Genomic DNA, 17513 nt, shown 5'->3' with positions numbered 1-17513 from the left:
TCTATTTAAAACCCTGTGTTAAAACCAAATAAAATTTCACATATAATTTAAAATATTTTTATGGTTATTTATACCAGGTACAGCAGGAGTTATAAATTAAAAAAATGTTTTAGGAGAAGTTATTGTACTTATGCATAAACGAAACGTACATCCATAACGACTCGATTATTAAAATATTAAGCATTATTTCCTTGCAATAAGAGTCAAATTTGTCAAATAAATGCTTCTCTTATTAGTCAACTGTCAATCCCGCAATTGACGTTTATAAAAAGTCATTTCTAGTCCGTGGGGTGTAGCGTTTTAATGATTATTTTATTAAAAATACATTAATTATTATTTTACTTTAATTAACTTAAATATAAAACTTTTAAAATGGATGACCAAGGAAGGAAAGTTATCGTTTGTGACAACGGCACTGGTGTAAGTTTGTTCGAAATAAGAAAGAAGACGTTAAATCAGTTCTTTGTAGATAAGGCACTGAATCATCTCGGTAAATGTTAATATTTCAGTTCGTAAAGTGCGGATATGCCGGCAGTAACTTCCCAGCGTTTATTTTCCCATCGATGGTCGGCAGGCCGATTATCAGAGCAGAAAATAAAATCGGTGATATTGATGTCAAGGTATGCTAAAATTTCTATTTGTCGTATTAGTAATGTTCCAGCTGTTTTATATCTATGAAATTATTACCTTGCAGATTATATTATGGCATTATATTTAATGATTGAGCTTAGTAAAATTAATGTTTTTATATTTTGAATTTTAAATTAAATTTTGGTCAAGCTATTTTCAAACAACAGTCAAAAAGGTTTAATTTTACTTTTATTGTTCGAAATATCCGTACAACAATTGGAGGTCTACTTTAAGTAACTTTTGATAAATTTCCTTTTTTAAAAGTGTTTCAAAATATTTATTTTTACTATTAAAAACAAGATAAAGAAAGTTAAAAACTAAAACCAGACAACAAAAATATGAAAGGCAGTTTTGGAGATATGGAGGAACAGATGAATATAAAAACATACATTCAAAGACTGCTAAAATGATCACCTCCCTTTTGGCTTTACCATAGTCGTTTAAAATTGAAATTGATGAGTTATTATTACATATATTGGTTAAATATAATATATGTAATGATGGTTTAAATATGTTAAAATTACCTTTAAACAAAGATGATCACAATATTAAGTAAATTTCTTATGCAAATGTTCTTAGTATAAAATTTAAATTTTTTAAATATTTTACAGGATATGTGTGTTAAAGTAAGTTACCGCATTCTACTTGCATGCTCAATTACGAATTCTTGCATTTTGACAATACTAAAAATAACAAAATTGTGGCGTCATGCAAGAATAACAAATATTTCTCGTCAAATAATTTTTTTGTTTAATAAAAAAAATTGTTTGTAATTGTTTTATGTGAGAAAATAATATTTTGTGGCCAATTTCATTATAATCGTAGGTTTTTGGTACTAGCGATAGAATTTTGATGCAATGGCATATAAATAAAATGCTTGTTATTGATCATTTTGAGTTCACAATATATGGGTACAAATGGTAATCAAGTCCCATAATGTGCTAAAAGATCAACAATAATAATGATATAACATAATATCATCTTAGGTACAAATAGCACCAGAATTTTATTACTAGTAAACTGTAGAGGTAGATATTAGGTTATTAAATATTGTATGTTCTAAGTAATGTAATGGTCTGTTGAACATAACTGGTTCCTATGTGTCTCCTCGGCTCTACATAACACAGGCTAAATCAACAGTGCTACTCTGTTACTGTTTTAAGCCAATCCAAACTAATGAATATATATAACTGGTGTTTGTAATTGTTTTACAAGAAATGTGACTCCTAGTAGTTAAGTTAGTTTTCCTGAGGCAGAGCACAGCCATCAATATTCTACTCAAAATTTGGAGCAGCTCAACTGGGCAAGCACTTCAACCTTACAGAAGATCACAGTCAAATTGACACCAGCAATTTATACTAAGCTAACTCATAAAAGTGAACTTTACAATTGAGGCTTATAAAAGGGAAAAATGTGATACCTTGTATATTAATTAAGAAACTTATTTGAAATTTGGTATCTTTAATAGTTAATTTATTCATTGCAATTTCACAATTTTCATCATTACAAAAAAAAAAACACATTTATTCAAGTTGCATTAAGAAAATTCGAGTTGGCGTAGTATAAATTGTTGGTGTCGAAATAATACAGCACTCAAGTAGTTTTGTGTTTCTGTGGCAAGTAAGGTGGCCAGGGCTCCTGGGTAGGGTCAGGGTTAGGAGCGGTAAAGCACCTGTGGTGCTTCTAGTGTTTCAGGAGCGCAAAAGCTATTGTAATCACTTACCACCAAGTGGGCGGTGCTTTTGTTTTTCTCCTAGTTGTATAAAAAAAGTAACTTGTAAGTACAATATTACAATTTACATGCTAACCAGACGTTTGATTCCGAGATCATTCAGGTAAAAAGCGTAGATAAATTCAATTAGCTTCAGTTTATTTTCGTTTATTTTGCATAGGAATTGAACAACATAGTTACACCACTATATTTCATTTCTACAACTAATTATATTTACACAGCAGAATTAGATTTTTTTTGTCAGTATACGAATAATAGTTTAGCAATAAACATGGCAACTCATGGTATATTTATTTTACTGGCAAGCCATATACTGCTTTTATATACTTGTAGATTATTATTGCATAATATGTTAATGTTTATAAAAACAATATTAATCTGTGCTTAAATTATACAGTCAAATATTTCTGATTAAATCAATGTAGTATTGCTGCAATTTTTTTAAAATCTGTTTTCTATCTATTAGCACTTAAATAATTTGTTTAAAGATATAGATAATGAGAAAAAAGAAAATAGAATTTTAATAATCTGTTAACTAGATTTTTAACTGTTATGTATTTAATACCTAATTGGGCTGCCTTGCTAGATAGGCTGAGTAAAATTATACATTTTTATAATAATTTAATTTCACATCAACCTAATCAATATCAGACTTATTTATTATTATTATTACAAATATTCAATATGCGTAACAGCGATAGAGAATTGTTTATTTTTTATTAATATAATATTATAATATTATAGTCACATAACAATAGAGATATGTATATAGCTTATTTGATTAATAAATGGAATTGTGTTTGAATGATTTTGTTGCATATAACAGATCTTTGTTGTGTATTTTATACTAACGATATAATATCGTGTTTTCCATATTTATAATGTTAGGTTGTTTATAGGATTTGATGGTTGGTGATGAAGCTTCACAGTTACGATCGATGCTTGAAGTCAGCTATCCTATGGAGAACGGTGTAAGTACTTTTTTCTAATATTTTATTGCTAATAAAATATGACTATAGAAAAATGGCTAATTACAATGAGCAGTAGTCAAAGTATATAAAAAAAAAAAACAAGTGTGCTTTAGACCACAAAAAATTATCTAATTAATTATAAATTGTAGGTGGTTCGCAATTGGGAAGATATGTGTCACGTTTGGGACTACACCTTCGGGCCGAGCAAGATGAACATTGACCCCAAGGAGACTAAAATATTGTTGACGGAGCCGCCAATGAACCCCACCAAAAATAGGGAGAAAATGATCGAGGTAGGCGCCACTTACCATTATTGACTAGCCTAGCTTGGCGCAGTTTGTAGTGGCCTTGCTTTCTACTCGGGGGTTTGTAGATTCGATTCCCACCTGAGTCTGATAAAAATAATTTTGTAAAATAAATTTATAAATTAACTCAACACTAAGATATACATTATATAGACAGTTGGCGCGAACTTGGAATCATTATGAAAATGCGTCATTCGATTAAAAATATTTTTTTAATACTATGAAATATATTTCAATACATTGTTACAGGTTATGTTCGAAAAATATGGGTTCGACAGTGCATACATCGCTATACAAGCAGTATTAACGCTCTACGCACAGGGTCTCATTTCTGGAGTGGTTGTAGATTCTGGTAAGTCCAAGACAATTTTTAATTTTGTTCTTATTCTGCTAAATTATGATATTTTATTTTGCCTCTAAATGTAATAATACTGGATTCGGCTCTGTTTCTAGAACGGATGAAACTTGAAGCGTAACCCAAAACTTTCTAAAAATTGAAGGCCTACCAGTTTGAATTGTAACTAATGATAAATTTTTATCAATGTCAAATAAAACTCTATTTGAATAGAGAGAGGAAATGGGTCAAGTCTTTGTCCAGCATTGGAACATAATTACAATACCCCCAACAGGTGACGGAGTAACTCACATTTGCCCGGTGTACGAGGAGTTCGCTCTGCCCCATCTCACTAGGAGGTTGGATATAGCTGGTAGAGATATCACGCGGTATCTTATAAAGGTAAATGTTTTATATATTTTTGAAGTAAAACTCCTTTATGCACGCTTAACTTTGTAAGCTGGTGAATGCGTGGCACAGTGCAGGCCTATTGTGCAGAAGTTTTACTTCAGTCCTGTGTTCTAAAGCACATTCGTTTTTTTTAATAGCTACTGCTCCTCCGCGGTTACGCGTTCAACCACTCAGCGGACTTTGAGACCGTCCGTATGATGAAAGAAAAGTTGTGCTACATCGGTTACAACGTAGAGCAAGAGCAGAGACTCGCTTGGGAGACCACGGTGCTTGTCGAACCTTATGTGGTGAGCCTTAGTTTCATATTTTTTTAATTTTTTTAAAATCAGGACAGTCAAAATAATAAGTTTAATCAAAAGCAGTGTCTGATATTAAGATAGATATAGAACAATATAATACCATATAAAGAATAGTAGTAGTGACAGTTACAAATTGATTATTATTGCGAAAAAAGCAGGTCAGTGTTACAAAAAAAAAAAAAAAAAATATATTTATATATATATATATATGCATTACCAAATTTTATTATTATTATATTTGATGCATATCTTATCTTGATAAATAAATAATAATGATATAATAATTATAATTCATTTGGAACAATATTTCTTACTAATATATATAACTTTTTTAAACCAAAAATTTGTAATCAATTTTTGTACAAAATCCAGAAATAAAAGGGTTTTTTTTTATTACATATAAAAAGTATTTTCTGTTTTAAAACCTGATTGGTAGTCTACGTCATAAGGTTTCCAAAGTTTGCAATTTGAATCCCCATAAATTACCTCATGATAAGTTTCAATAATTAATGTAATATTTGTATAATACCAACCAACAACCAAGTTTTTTTAGTGTAATGAGCATGAGAATGTAAATAGAAAAATAAATAAATTGGGATATCGCATTTTACTTGTGAAGTAAGTGGTAGTCAGGAAACTTTGGGAATCTATGCACTTACATGTCAAAAATTGACAAATTTCCCTAAATGTCTACTTTATATAGAGATAGTGTGTTTCGCATCAAAACCAATGAAAAATGCTTTTCTTTTATATAATATTTTTTATTGTCACCAGTTACCAGACGGTCGAGTAATCAAAGTAGGCGGTGAAAGGTTCGAAGCCCCCGAAGCTTTATTCCAGCCTCACCTCATTAATGTGGAGGGACAGGGTATCGCTGAACTCGTTTTTAACACCATACAGGTATGTGACTAGTACAGACTTACAGAAAATTACAAAAAAAAAAAATGATTAAATTATATGGCCACCCAGTATATATTATTTAATAGCATATACGCTTCAGCCTGTAATATCCCACTACTGGGCATAGGCCTCTTTCCCCATGTAGGATAAGCATTAGAGCTTAATCCACCACGCTGCTGCAAAAATAGCATATAATAATCATAATTCTACTTTTCGTGTCTTTATTTATATATTATGCTTTATTCTGCAGTATATATGTATATATATACAAAAAGTAAGTAAGTAGGTAAAGATGCGTACATTTCGTTTAATGGTAATCATCAGGAGCATAGTAAGCATTTGCCGACCCCACCTCTGGTAGGGAGGATTCTCTAGGATATCTGACTACTTTAACTGACCATAGGAACACAACAAAATCAAAATCTAAAGTTACTTGATTCAAGTAGGCTTTAAAAGCACTATGAAAATCATCACTATACAAATTAAAATGATATGTGTGCTTAATAAATTATTTATAGCTCAATATTTTAATTGAACAGTAGCACCGTCGCCTCGGTCAGTTGACGGACTTTATGAATGCGAATATTGCGGAGCTGAGTCTTCCAGTAAAGGATGACAAATGATTATTCCAATGAAGTTTTTTAATAAATAAATAAATAAATCTTTATTTCTTCAAACGTTAGTACATAATATTAACATATATTACATCAGTTATATTTAGTCACAAAAGAACAGTATGTCTCTGGTCCCCACACTAGGATTCCCTGTGTCGTGGGGTCCAGTCCCTTCCATTAACTTAATAATTATATATATTTATAATAATTTTGTTTTCGAATCCAAATTTATTCCTAAAAAAACATTTCTATTACTACTAATTATTAGTCTAATCTCCAAATTCTAAATCGGATACATAACACTCGGCAACGGAAACACAATGCATATGGTTTACGTGGCATTCAAAAAATGTTGTTTGTCTGAAACACTAATCTTTCATCACTAAATATAATCATCACTATGTCACAAATATCCTCAACATAAAATGACAGATCATTTATGTACATATATCAGATAAAGAAAAGGACCAAGAATTGACCCCTGTGAAATGCCATTTGTTTGCACAGATCTAGAAAACTTAGATCCGTTAGTTGATACATGTTGAATTATATTAATAAGATATGAAGCAATGGAATTAAAAGCTTTACTATCAGCACCGTTAATATATATATATATTATATATATATATATATATATATATATATATATATATATATATATATAAGGTTTCATTTATAGAATCCCTTAGTCCACGCAATCCAACGCTTTTGATAAGTCACAGAATACACTAATAGCATCTTGTGATCACTATCTATTCCGCAGGCGGCCGACATCGACATGCGCAACGAGCTGTACAAGCACATTGTGCTGTCGGGCGGCTCCACCATGTACCCGGGCCTGCCGTCGCGCCTCGAGCGCGAGATCAAGCAGCTCTACCTCGAGCGCGTGCTGCGGAACGACTCCGACAAGCTGGCCGTGAGTACACTGGGGCACGGGGCACGGGGCACGGGGCACGCGTGCCCTGTGAGGCGTGTGTGACATCAGGCTCCACCATGTACCCGGGCCTGCCGTCGCGCCTCGAGCGCGAGATCAAGCAGCTCTACCTCGAGCGCGTGCTGCGGAACGACTCCGACAAGCTGGCCGTGAGTACACTGGGGCACGGGGCACGGGGCACGCGTGCCCTGTGAGGCGTGTGTGACATCAGGCTCCACCATGTACCCGGGCCTGCCGTCGCGCCTCGAGCGCGAGATCAAGCAGCTCTACCTCGAGCGCGTGCTGCGGAACGACTCCGACAAGCTGGCCGTGAGTACACTGGGGCACGGGGCACGGGGCACGGGGCACGCGTGCCCTGTGAGGCGTGTGTGACATCAGGCTCCACCATGTACCCGGGCCTGCCGTCGCGCCTCGAGCGCGAGATCAAGCAGCTCTACCTCGAGCGCGTGCTGCGGAACGACTCCGACAAGCTGGCCGTGAGTACACTGGGGCACGGGGCACGGGGCACGGGGCACGCGTGCCCTGTGAGGCGTGTGTGACATCAGGCTCCACCATGTACCCGGGCCTGCCGTCGCGCCTCGAGCGCGAGATCAAGCAGCTCTACCTCGAGCGCGTGCTGCGGAACGACTCCGACAAGCTGGCCGTGAGTACACTGGGGCACGGGGCACGGGGCACGCGTGCCCTGTGAGGCGTGTGTGACATCAGGCTCCACCATGTACCCGGGCCTGCCGTCGCGCCTCGAGCGCGAGATCAAGCAGCTCTACCTCGAGCGCGTGCTGCGGAACGACTCCGACAAGCTGGCCGTGAGTACACTGGGGCACGGGGCACGGGGCACGGGGCACGCGTGCCCTGTGAGGCGTGTGTGACATCAGGCTCCACCATGTACCCGGGCCTGCCGTCGCGCCTCGAGCGCGAGATCAAGCAGCTCTACCTCGAGCGCGTGCTGCGGAACGACTCCGACAAGCTGGCCGTGAGTACACTGGGGCACGGGGCACGGGGCACGGGGCACGCGTGCCCTGTGAGGCGTGTGTGACATCAGGCTCCACCATGTACCCGGGCCTGCCGTCGCGCCTCGAGCGCGAGATCAAGCAGCTCTACCTCGAGCGCGTGCTGCGGAACGACTCCGACAAGCTGGCCGTGAGTACACTGGGGCACGGGGCACGGGGCACGCGTGCCCTGTGAGGCGTGTGTGACATCAGGCTCCACCATGTACCCGGGCCTGCCGTCGCGCCTCGAGCGCGAGATCAAGCAGCTCTACCTCGAGCGCGTGCTGCGGAACGACTCCGACAAGCTGGCCGTGAGTACACTGGGGCACGGGGCACGGGGCACGCGTGCCCTGTGAGGCGTGTGTGACATCAGGCTCCACCATGTACCCGGGCCTGCCGTCGCGCCTCGAGCGCGAGATCAAGCAGCTCTACCTCGAGCGCGTGCTGCGGAACGACTCCGACAAGCTGGCCGTGAGTACACTGGGGCACGGGGCACGGGGCACGCGTGCCCTGTGAGGCGTGTGTGACATCAGGCTCCACCATGTACCCGGGCCTGCCGTCGCGCCTCGAGCGCGAGATCAAGCAGCTCTACCTCGAGCGCGTGCTGCGGAACGACTCCGACAAGCTGGCCGTGAGTACACTGGGGCACGGGGCACGGGGCACGCGTGCCCTGTGAGGCGTGTGTGACATCAGGCTCCACCATGTACCCGGGCCTGCCGTCGCGCCTCGAGCGCGAGATCAAGCAGCTCTACCTCGAGCGCGTGCTGCGGAACGACTCCGACAAGCTGGCCGTGAGTACACTGGGGCACGGGGCACGGGGCACGCGTGCCCTGTGAGGCGTGTGTGACATCAGGCTCCACCATGTACCCGGGCCTGCCGTCGCGCCTCGAGCGCGAGATCAAGCAGCTCTACCTCGAGCGCGTGCTGCGGAACGACTCCGACAAGCTGGCCGTGAGTACACTGGGGCACGGGGCACGGGGCACGGGGCACGCGTGCCCTGTGAGGCGTGTGTGACATCAGGCTCCACCATGTACCCGGGCCTGCCGTCGCGCCTCGAGCGCGAGATCAAGCAGCTCTACCTCGAGCGCGTGCTGCGGAACGACTCCGACAAGCTGGCCGTGAGTACACTGGGGCACGGGGCACGGGGCACGCGTGCCCTGTGAGGCGTGTGTGACATCAGGCTCCACCATGTACCCGGGCCTGCCGTCGCGCCCCGAGCGCGAGATCAAGCAGCTCTACCTCGAGCGCGTGCTGCGGAACGACTCCGACAAGCTGGCCGTGAGTACACTGGGGCACGGGGCACGGGGCACGCGTGCCCTGTGAGGCGTGTGTGACATCAGGCTCCACCATGTACCCGGGCCTGCCGTCGCGCCTCGAGCGCGAGATCAAGCAGCTCTACCTCGAGCGCGTGCTGCGGAACGACTCCGACAAGCTGGCCGTGAGTACACTGGGGCACGGGGCACGGGGCACGCGTGCCCTGTGAGGCGTGTGTGACATCAGGCTCCACCATGTACCCGGGCCTGCCGTCGCGCCTCGAGCGCGAGATCAAGCAGCTCTACCTCGAGCGCGTGCTGCGGAACGACTCCGACAAGCTGGCCGTGAGTACACTGGGGCACGGGGCACGGGGCACGCGTGCCCTGTGAGGCGTGTGTGACATCAGGCTCCACCATGTACCCGGGCCTGCCGTCGCGCCTCGAGCGCGAGATCAAGCAGCTCTACCTCGAGCGCGTGCTGCGGAACGACTCCGACAAGCTGGCCGTGAGTACACTGGGGCACGGGGCACGGGGCACGGGGCACGCGTGCCCTGTGAGGCGTGTGTGACATCAGGCTCCACCATGTACCCGGGCCTGCCGTCGCGCCTCGAGCGCGAGATCAAGCAGCTCTACCTCGAGCGCGTGCTGCGGAACGACTCCGACAAGCTGGCCGTGAGTACACTGGGGCACGGGGCACGGGGCACGCGTGCCCTGTGAGGCGTGTGTGACATCAGGCTCCACCATGTACCCGGGCCTGCCGTCGCGCCCCGAGCGCGAGATCAAGCAGCTCTACCTCGAGCGCGTGCTGCGGAACGACTCCGACAAGCTGGCCGTGAGTACACTGGGGCACGGGGCACGGGGCACGCGTGCCCTGTGAGGCGTGTGTGACATCAGGCTCCACCATGTACCCGGGCCTGCCGTCGCGCCTCGAGCGCGAGATCAAGCAGCTCTACCTCGAGCGCGTGCTGCGGAACGACTCCGACAAGCTGGCCGTGAGTACACTGGGGCACGGGGCACGGGGCACGCGTGCCCTGTGAGGCGTGTGTGACATCAGGCTCCACCATGTACCCGGGCCTGCCGTCGCGCCTCGAGCGCGAGATCAAGCAGCTCTACCTCGAGCGCGTGCTGCGGAACGACTCCGACAAGCTGGCCGTGAGTACACTGGGGCACGGGGCACGGGGCACGGGGCACGCGTGCCCTGTGAGGCGTGTGTGACATCAGGCTCCACCATGTACCCGGGCCTGCCGTCGCGCCTCGAGCGCGAGATCAAGCAGCTCTACCTCGAGCGCGTGCTGCGGAACGACTCCGACAAGCTGGCCGTGAGTACACTGGGGCACGGGGCACGGGGCACGGGGCACGCGTGCCCTGTGAGGCGTGTGTGACATCAGGCTCCACCATGTACCCGGGCCTGCCGTCGCGCCTCGAGCGCGAGATCAAGCAGCTCTACCTCGAGCGCGTGCTGCGGAACGACTCCGACAAGCTGGCCGTGAGTACACTGGGGCACGGGGCACGGGGCACGCGTGCCCTGTGAGGCGTGTGTGACATCAGGCTCCACCATGTACCCGGGCCTGCCGTCGCGCCTCGAGCGCGAGATCAAGCAGCTCTACCTCGAGCGCGTGCTGCGGAACGACTCCGACAAGCTGGCCGTGAGTACACTGGGGCACGGGGCACGGGGCACGCGTGCCCTGTGAGGCGTGTGTGACATCAGGCTCCACCATGTACCCGGGCCTGCCGTCGCGCCTCGAGCGCGAGATCAAGCAGCTCTACCTCGAGCGCGTGCTGCGGAACGACTCCGACAAGCTGGCCGTGAGTACACTGGGGCACGGGGCACGGGGCACGCGTGCCCTGTGAGGCGTGTGTGACATCAGGCTCCACCATGTACCCGGGCCTGCCGTCGCGCCTCGAGCGCGAGATCAAGCAGCTCTACCTCGAGCGCGTGCGTTGAAACCATAATTCATTTCTTTATCTTTATTTTAAATGCTTTGTCAGTTATGTAATTCTGACTATGTCGCTCTGTAATTTAATACATTTGTGTATATTATAAATTAAATGTACGAAAGAAATAAAAGACCAGATGCAAAAAATGAATATTAATTTATTTTTATTAAACCTAATTACACCTAAGTCAGCCATACTGGTTGTACCAGGTTTGAAAATTTTAACATAAGAAGATTTAAATGCTTGAGTTGAATCGACAATGAATAAAAGCTAAAATTTGAAGCTTAAAGTCAACAGTTTTTAAAAACAAAATATCATTAAACCTTCAGAAATTCAAGATCCGTATTGAAGACCCGCCTCGCCGCAAGGACATGGTGTTCATCGGCGGCGCCGTGCTGGCCGAGGTCTGCAAGAACCGCGACAACTTCTGGCTCACGAGGCAGGAGTACCAGGAACAGGTAATTACATCAAACTGTAGCCCGCAGGCCATGTGGCAAGAGGAAAAAATTGGTAGATCACGTAGCTAACCTAAGCGTTGTGATTTCAAATGTGGGTTTAAAGTTAGTAGCTAAAGTTTGAAGTTGTTTTTATCTGTTCCGAGATCAGGATACACAGATCGGGATATATACTAAGATCGGGGATAGTTTTGGCAGCGCTTGCTATGCTTCTGATGTTGTAGGCGTCCATGAGCTACGGTATTCGTTCACCATCAGGTGGCCCGTACGCTTGATTCACACCTTTATAGTATGAAAAACCTCATTAGTACTCAGCGTGTTCCATTAACTGTTCGACTTTGTATTAAAGAAATATTAATAAATTGTCTCCTTTTCAGGGTCTGTCCTGCCTTCGGAAACTCGGACCCAGAGCGAGTTAATACCGCCAGCAGTATCTTGTATATTTAATCTACTTAAGGTCATTTCCAATACTTATCATAATTGTTTTATACTTAATGAGATTTAATTATTTAGAAAAATGAATTTAATCGTAAAGTATTAAGTTTCTTGCTCCCTAAAAGTGATAAAAAGGCTGAAAACTTGGACGTAAAAGTGTTAATTGCCGAAAACCATCAAAAAAAAAATAAAAAATAGATTTCTTTATGTAATCAAATATCTTTCATTCATTTTTGTATCCGAAGTGCAAAAAATACATTGTTATTTATTCAAATTAATTTTACTATAGAAAAAATTAAACATGTATTACCTGACACTTAAAGAAAATAAAGTTCTAAGACTGTATGTTACTTTGCATTTAATGTATACTTTGTCAAAAATATAATTTATACAACCATATATCGAGGAATATGCAATTGAGTAAAGACGATATGTAAATTATTTTGTGTTTTATTTTTACTTAGACATGTCAAAAATAAATCGTTTAAAAATAAGTAATTAATGTTTTAATATTATATCTCTTAACTGGTAGAGGCTACCACGCTACAAACGCGGGCTTAGAGCTAAGCGTTCAGTAAATACACCCCTCGGCCTTCGCTCACAACAAGGCCACCCCTTAGACGTCCCTCCCTTCCCCTATCAATCCTATCCTTCCCCTAACACAACGCTCAGGAAATTCAGGGCTCCATACTGGGTCCTCTTATTTCTCTTGTACGATCCAGTTTTATTTGAATACAAAATAGAAAGTATCATGATGACCAGGATAACAGTAATGTAAGATTTGGACCTTACATTCGACCAAAAAAAGTAAGTTCCAATGATCACATGGTAACCGTTTGTTGTTTAAAAACTCTAAATATGTTTTCGTGTGTGGCAATTTTAATGTAGACATATTATAGGACAATGTTTAGAAGTAGATTAATTAATTTGTTGTACTCATTTAATTTAATACACAGATATTTTGAACCAACTCGAGTCACTAACGCCGAGTTGCACAAAACAACTATTTGTATAGATAACGTTTTTAGTAATATTGAAATTCACAATAAATCTGTTATAACTGTTTTAACTTACGATCACTGCGGTCAAAAATTCTCTCGTAATGAGAAAATTAACACATTCTCGAAGAATTACATGTAGATCAATAACGGAAAAGAGAACGAATTGTTTTAGGGATATCGTAGCGCAAAAAATATTTAAAGTAGATATGATGGCACAGGATCCAGATGTAATCTATAATTTAGTTTTCAAATTAATTTTAGATGAATTCTATAATATTTTTAAACTCACAACTTACGATATAAATGTAAACTTAAAATTTAGTGACCTCTGAAGATATTTATAAGAGTAGAAATAGGTTGTACGAATTTACAGTATGAAGCAATGGAAGCAGGAGACTAGATTTTTGAATTATGTAAAAGAATATTCTAAAACTTTTAAAGCTGTTTGTATGGCTGCTAAATCAAAATATATCAAAAATAAAATTATTAATTCTGATGATAAAATCAAATGCACATGGAATATAATTAATAGTATCTGTGGGAAACGTGATAAGCAAACTATACCAATTGAATTAAATATAAATGGTGCTGTTGTAAGCTCGGATGACAAGTTGGCAAACGTCTTTGATTGAGTAACTGCGGAATTTCTTACCGATTCTTCTCTGCAGAATCAACATTCCGAATCGGCGGTAGCTTTATTTCTACAAATATAATAATTTATTTTTAAACTTTCAATTTGTAAATGACGATTCGAAAGCCTATGAGCCGATGAGCCTATTTCAATAAAGCTGTTTTTGATTTTGATTTTTGTTGCTAAATAATTTTTCCAGCAGTTAGGATTCATCCTGAAGATCGCATTTAACTTCAAAACCAATCGTGTAGTATGGTTTCTATGTAATTCGCTGGTTCGTACTACACTAGGGGCTGGTAGAAATGCGTGGAAACCCTCGGAATGAAGTCTCCTTGTTAGAGAGAGGCAATTTTGGATATCACCCGCTCATGTACCCTACGGCATTCCTCCTGTGGTGCCTTAACTTCAGTTTCTTCAGGACTAGGAAGGCAAATGTACAGTTGGTGACTTAGCCCGTTACGTCGTTCCGAATAATTACCGTTGATGCCGGAGAAGAGTTTCGCATTGTAACTTCCCGATACCTTGCACATTGTTTTAATAACGTCGTTACTTTAACGCACTCATTGAGAACTCAATAATCTCAATATTACGTTATGGACACGCGTAACGTGTCCACTAGACAGAACAGTGCATTTTTGGCTTAAGACAATTGGTGAGAAGCCTCCTGAAGCCTTCTGAGAAGGTACCGAATTGACTGACCACAAGGTTCAACAAATTCCATCCACCGTAGTATGCTGAGTTTTAAAATGGATTGCGTTAAAGCCAGGTAAGGCAGGAGGATGTAATGTCTCCAAAACTGCTTGAAAAAGCAATGAAGGATGCTGTTAAGACCTTAGATTGGGAAGGAAAAGGCGCCAATGTAAATAGTTAATTCATCTTCACATTAGTTTGTAAGTCGCTTGAAAGTTCATCTTACTTACTGTTTTTTTTTTTACTTTTACGCTTTCGAGTCTTGCCCTTCCCCCCGATAACCCCGCTATGTTACTGCAGTTAGTATGTAGCAGCAGTAGTGCGACATAAGTTTCTTCGTAAACGTCTAAAATAGTAAAAAAATAACGTAATCTGTACTGAGAGAAAGAGAAAAGGGGTAATAATAATAAAAACAACTCATTTACGATTAATTATTTATTAAAAATCGCAAATGCAAAAATTCCTTCCATTAATAAAGTACGCTTAACGCATCGCTAGGTAAAAAAGTAGAAAATTATATATGACACGAGAAGTCAGTCTATCACATAAATATACGAAATTATTTAGAACTATGTGATTAATTAAAGCTAATTTAAAAATAACTAAATTATAAACGAAAATGTTATCAAAAAATACATAAAAAAGTAATTTTATTGACAAAAAAGCACCAGTGACTTCATACATTACACAAAAAGTTGCCACAATAAAAAAAAGATCAAATATCAAGCGTTCGCGCGTTCACTTTTCACAAAGCAGAATATAACTTAAATAAAAACAAATTAAAAGGAACTCAGTTTTATACAAAACGATATCGTATAATTAAAGAATCTTAAGTATAATACATTATTGTTAAAATACAAAATTGACACAACGATAATTCTAACCTCTTGATGGGTGTATGACGCATCTTTCGTACTTAAAAACTGTAATAACTAGACATGTGCATGTTACATATGTTATGGGCATGTACTTTCAAGCTCCAATATTATAATTCAAAGAACGTGACACTTTGTAGTGCGTGCAGCCGGTGTTCATCGGTTTACAAGACGTTATCACGTCAAAACTAATAATTTTAATATATAAATGTTATTTATAAATTGCTGACAAATTTTATCCTAACAGTTCATAGATATTCAAATTATAAACATACTTATTAGAGTTTCAAATCACTTTACTACTGTTTCATAACTTCAATATTGTTCATATATTAGCCACAAATCGAAAGAGAATAAATCCGTATATAAAACATTAAACATTTTCAATACTATTTTTCTTAGTAAAAACAGTTTTCAAGTATCAAAAAGTTGTCCTATACTAAACAAGTACCTAAACTATCTGGCACTAAATAATAAAAACTAACCTACGTCTGTCAGTTCTGAACCGACTATTACCTATTCGAGTACATATTTAAACATTATTAAGTAGTAGAAACAAAAAAATACAGTCAATTTGAGAACCTCCTCTTTTGTTGATGTCGGTTAAAAATAAATTACGATACTTCACAATGACGAATGAAAAATTAACTGTCAAAATGACGTTCACAGACAAAAAATTTCACAGATAAGAAAATACCTAAGCAAATGTATTTTTTTGCTGCAGTTACTAGGTAAAAGTTTGATCAAAGGTTTTTTTCTACTATCGAATAAAATTAATAAAATAAATACTCTAAAGCCTACCTTATTCTCGTAAGTCGTTATTCTATAAATGCATCATCTGGTATCAATTACAATGTACAATTTTAAAACACAAAAATTCCTATTTTACACATAAATATGTAAAAATGGAACCGTTTGTGTCTAATTCGCTTTACGAGCGAATAATTTATAATTGAATTTGCTTTGTTAATTTAATTTATACTACATAACTTAACCCTAATGTTAAGAATTACATTTTAAATATTTTAAAATAACAAAAAGAAAAAAGAAACTTACAACCTTAAAAGCCTACTTGAACAAAGTAATTATTTGATAACAAAATATAATGTTCACACTGTCAAAAAATTTATCCTTAAAACAAGTCATTTTAATTACATTTCAAAATAAATTAACAAAGCAAGTACATAAAATATTACTATTAATAAATAATAAACCGCTAACACGCTCATATGCTTAAAACTATAATTTTCGATTCAATCAGGACGAGCGTTGACAAATTTCGGACGAAAATATTATTATTTCAAATTACATCGTGACTACATCAGTCTTACACTAATCTCATTATTTACACAAATGGCAGTATCGTGTAGCTTCCGTTATATCACTTACAACTAAAATCTATGCTAATTTTTTGAGAATCGACTAGACTAGCCAACTCCATAAAACAAAATTTACTATATAAAATTTTGAGGTGATTTAATTTTTTAAACTACATTGTGTTGATAATGAAAAAAAAAAACCGACTTCAATTAACACAGTAAAAATTACAAGTAAAACAATGTGGGTAGTCGAAAAAAATAGCCAATTCAATACGTATTATTTGAGATCAATCTCAATTGAATTTAAATGGCCTCACGATCCATTAAAAATTTATATCGCAACGTAAAAAATACTGTCAAATTGAAAACCTCCTTTCTTTAAGTCTAAGTCATGGCCGCCATTTCAATAAACGTCACAGCTATATTTTGTCTCTGTTTCACTTCAAGAGATTGTTAAGTAGAAGTAAAGAAAGAAAAGGACAGAAGACGTTCATTAAATGGAAGCCAAGTTACTTATAATTAACTAATATTATAACATTATTCTTAATTGATATTTCTTTTATCAGTGCAAAAATGGCTTCCATATTTTTTGTAAAAAGTTTATCTTCACTTTGTTTTAATATGTGGCAAAAAGGTTATAAAAAAAAAATTAGAGGCCATATGGCATTATTACTATTGCAATAATAATTATTAACAATATATTAGATAAAAAAAAAAAAAAACTAAAAAGTTTGTGATTATATTTGGTTCGTAATTCAGTAATACTTTTTATCACAACATACTTTGTCAAAATATACTAA

The 17513-nt window shown here is 40.1% G+C and overlaps 1 protein-coding gene across 1 annotated transcript; it reads left to right on the top strand.

Annotated features, from left to right (window-relative positions):
• The first annotated feature begins 279 nt into the window (after positions 1-279).
• On the top strand, positions 280-12638 carry LOC123667495 (actin-related protein 2). Its single transcript, XM_045601389.1, has 11 exons — positions 280-420; positions 510-620; positions 3262-3333; positions 3483-3626; positions 3888-3990; positions 4268-4374; positions 4521-4670; positions 5457-5582; positions 6960-7112; positions 11637-11765; positions 12140-12638. Exons 1-11 carry the CDS (start codon positions 373-375, stop codon positions 12179-12181), a joined length of 1185 nt encoding a protein of 394 aa, XP_045457345.1. The 5' UTR covers positions 280-372; the 3' UTR covers positions 12182-12638.
• Positions 12639-17513: the final 4875 nt, after the last annotated feature.

This window comes from Melitaea cinxia, chromosome 28, assembly GCF_905220565.1.
Source record: "Melitaea cinxia chromosome 28, ilMelCinx1.1, whole genome shotgun sequence".
Lineage (NCBI taxonomy): Eukaryota > Metazoa > Arthropoda > Insecta > Lepidoptera > Nymphalidae > Melitaea > Melitaea cinxia.
Note: the sequence above shows the minus strand (reverse complement) of the source record. Positions and strands in the feature narration are given on the sequence as shown.

Excerpts from the sequence above, each read along its gene's own strand:
- LOC123667495 (XM_045601389.1), top strand. The coding sequence starts at position 373 with ATGGATGACCAAGGAAGGAAAGTTATCGTTTGTGACAACGGCACTGGT. Across the intron at positions 4,375-4,520 it reads TCACGCGGTATCTTATAAAG|CTACTGCTCCTCCGCGGTTA; the intron begins GTAAATGTTTTA and ends TTTTTTTAATAG. Across the intron at positions 4,671-5,456 it reads TGCTTGTCGAACCTTATGTG|TTACCAGACGGTCGAGTAAT; the intron begins GTGAGCCTTAGT and ends TATTGTCACCAG.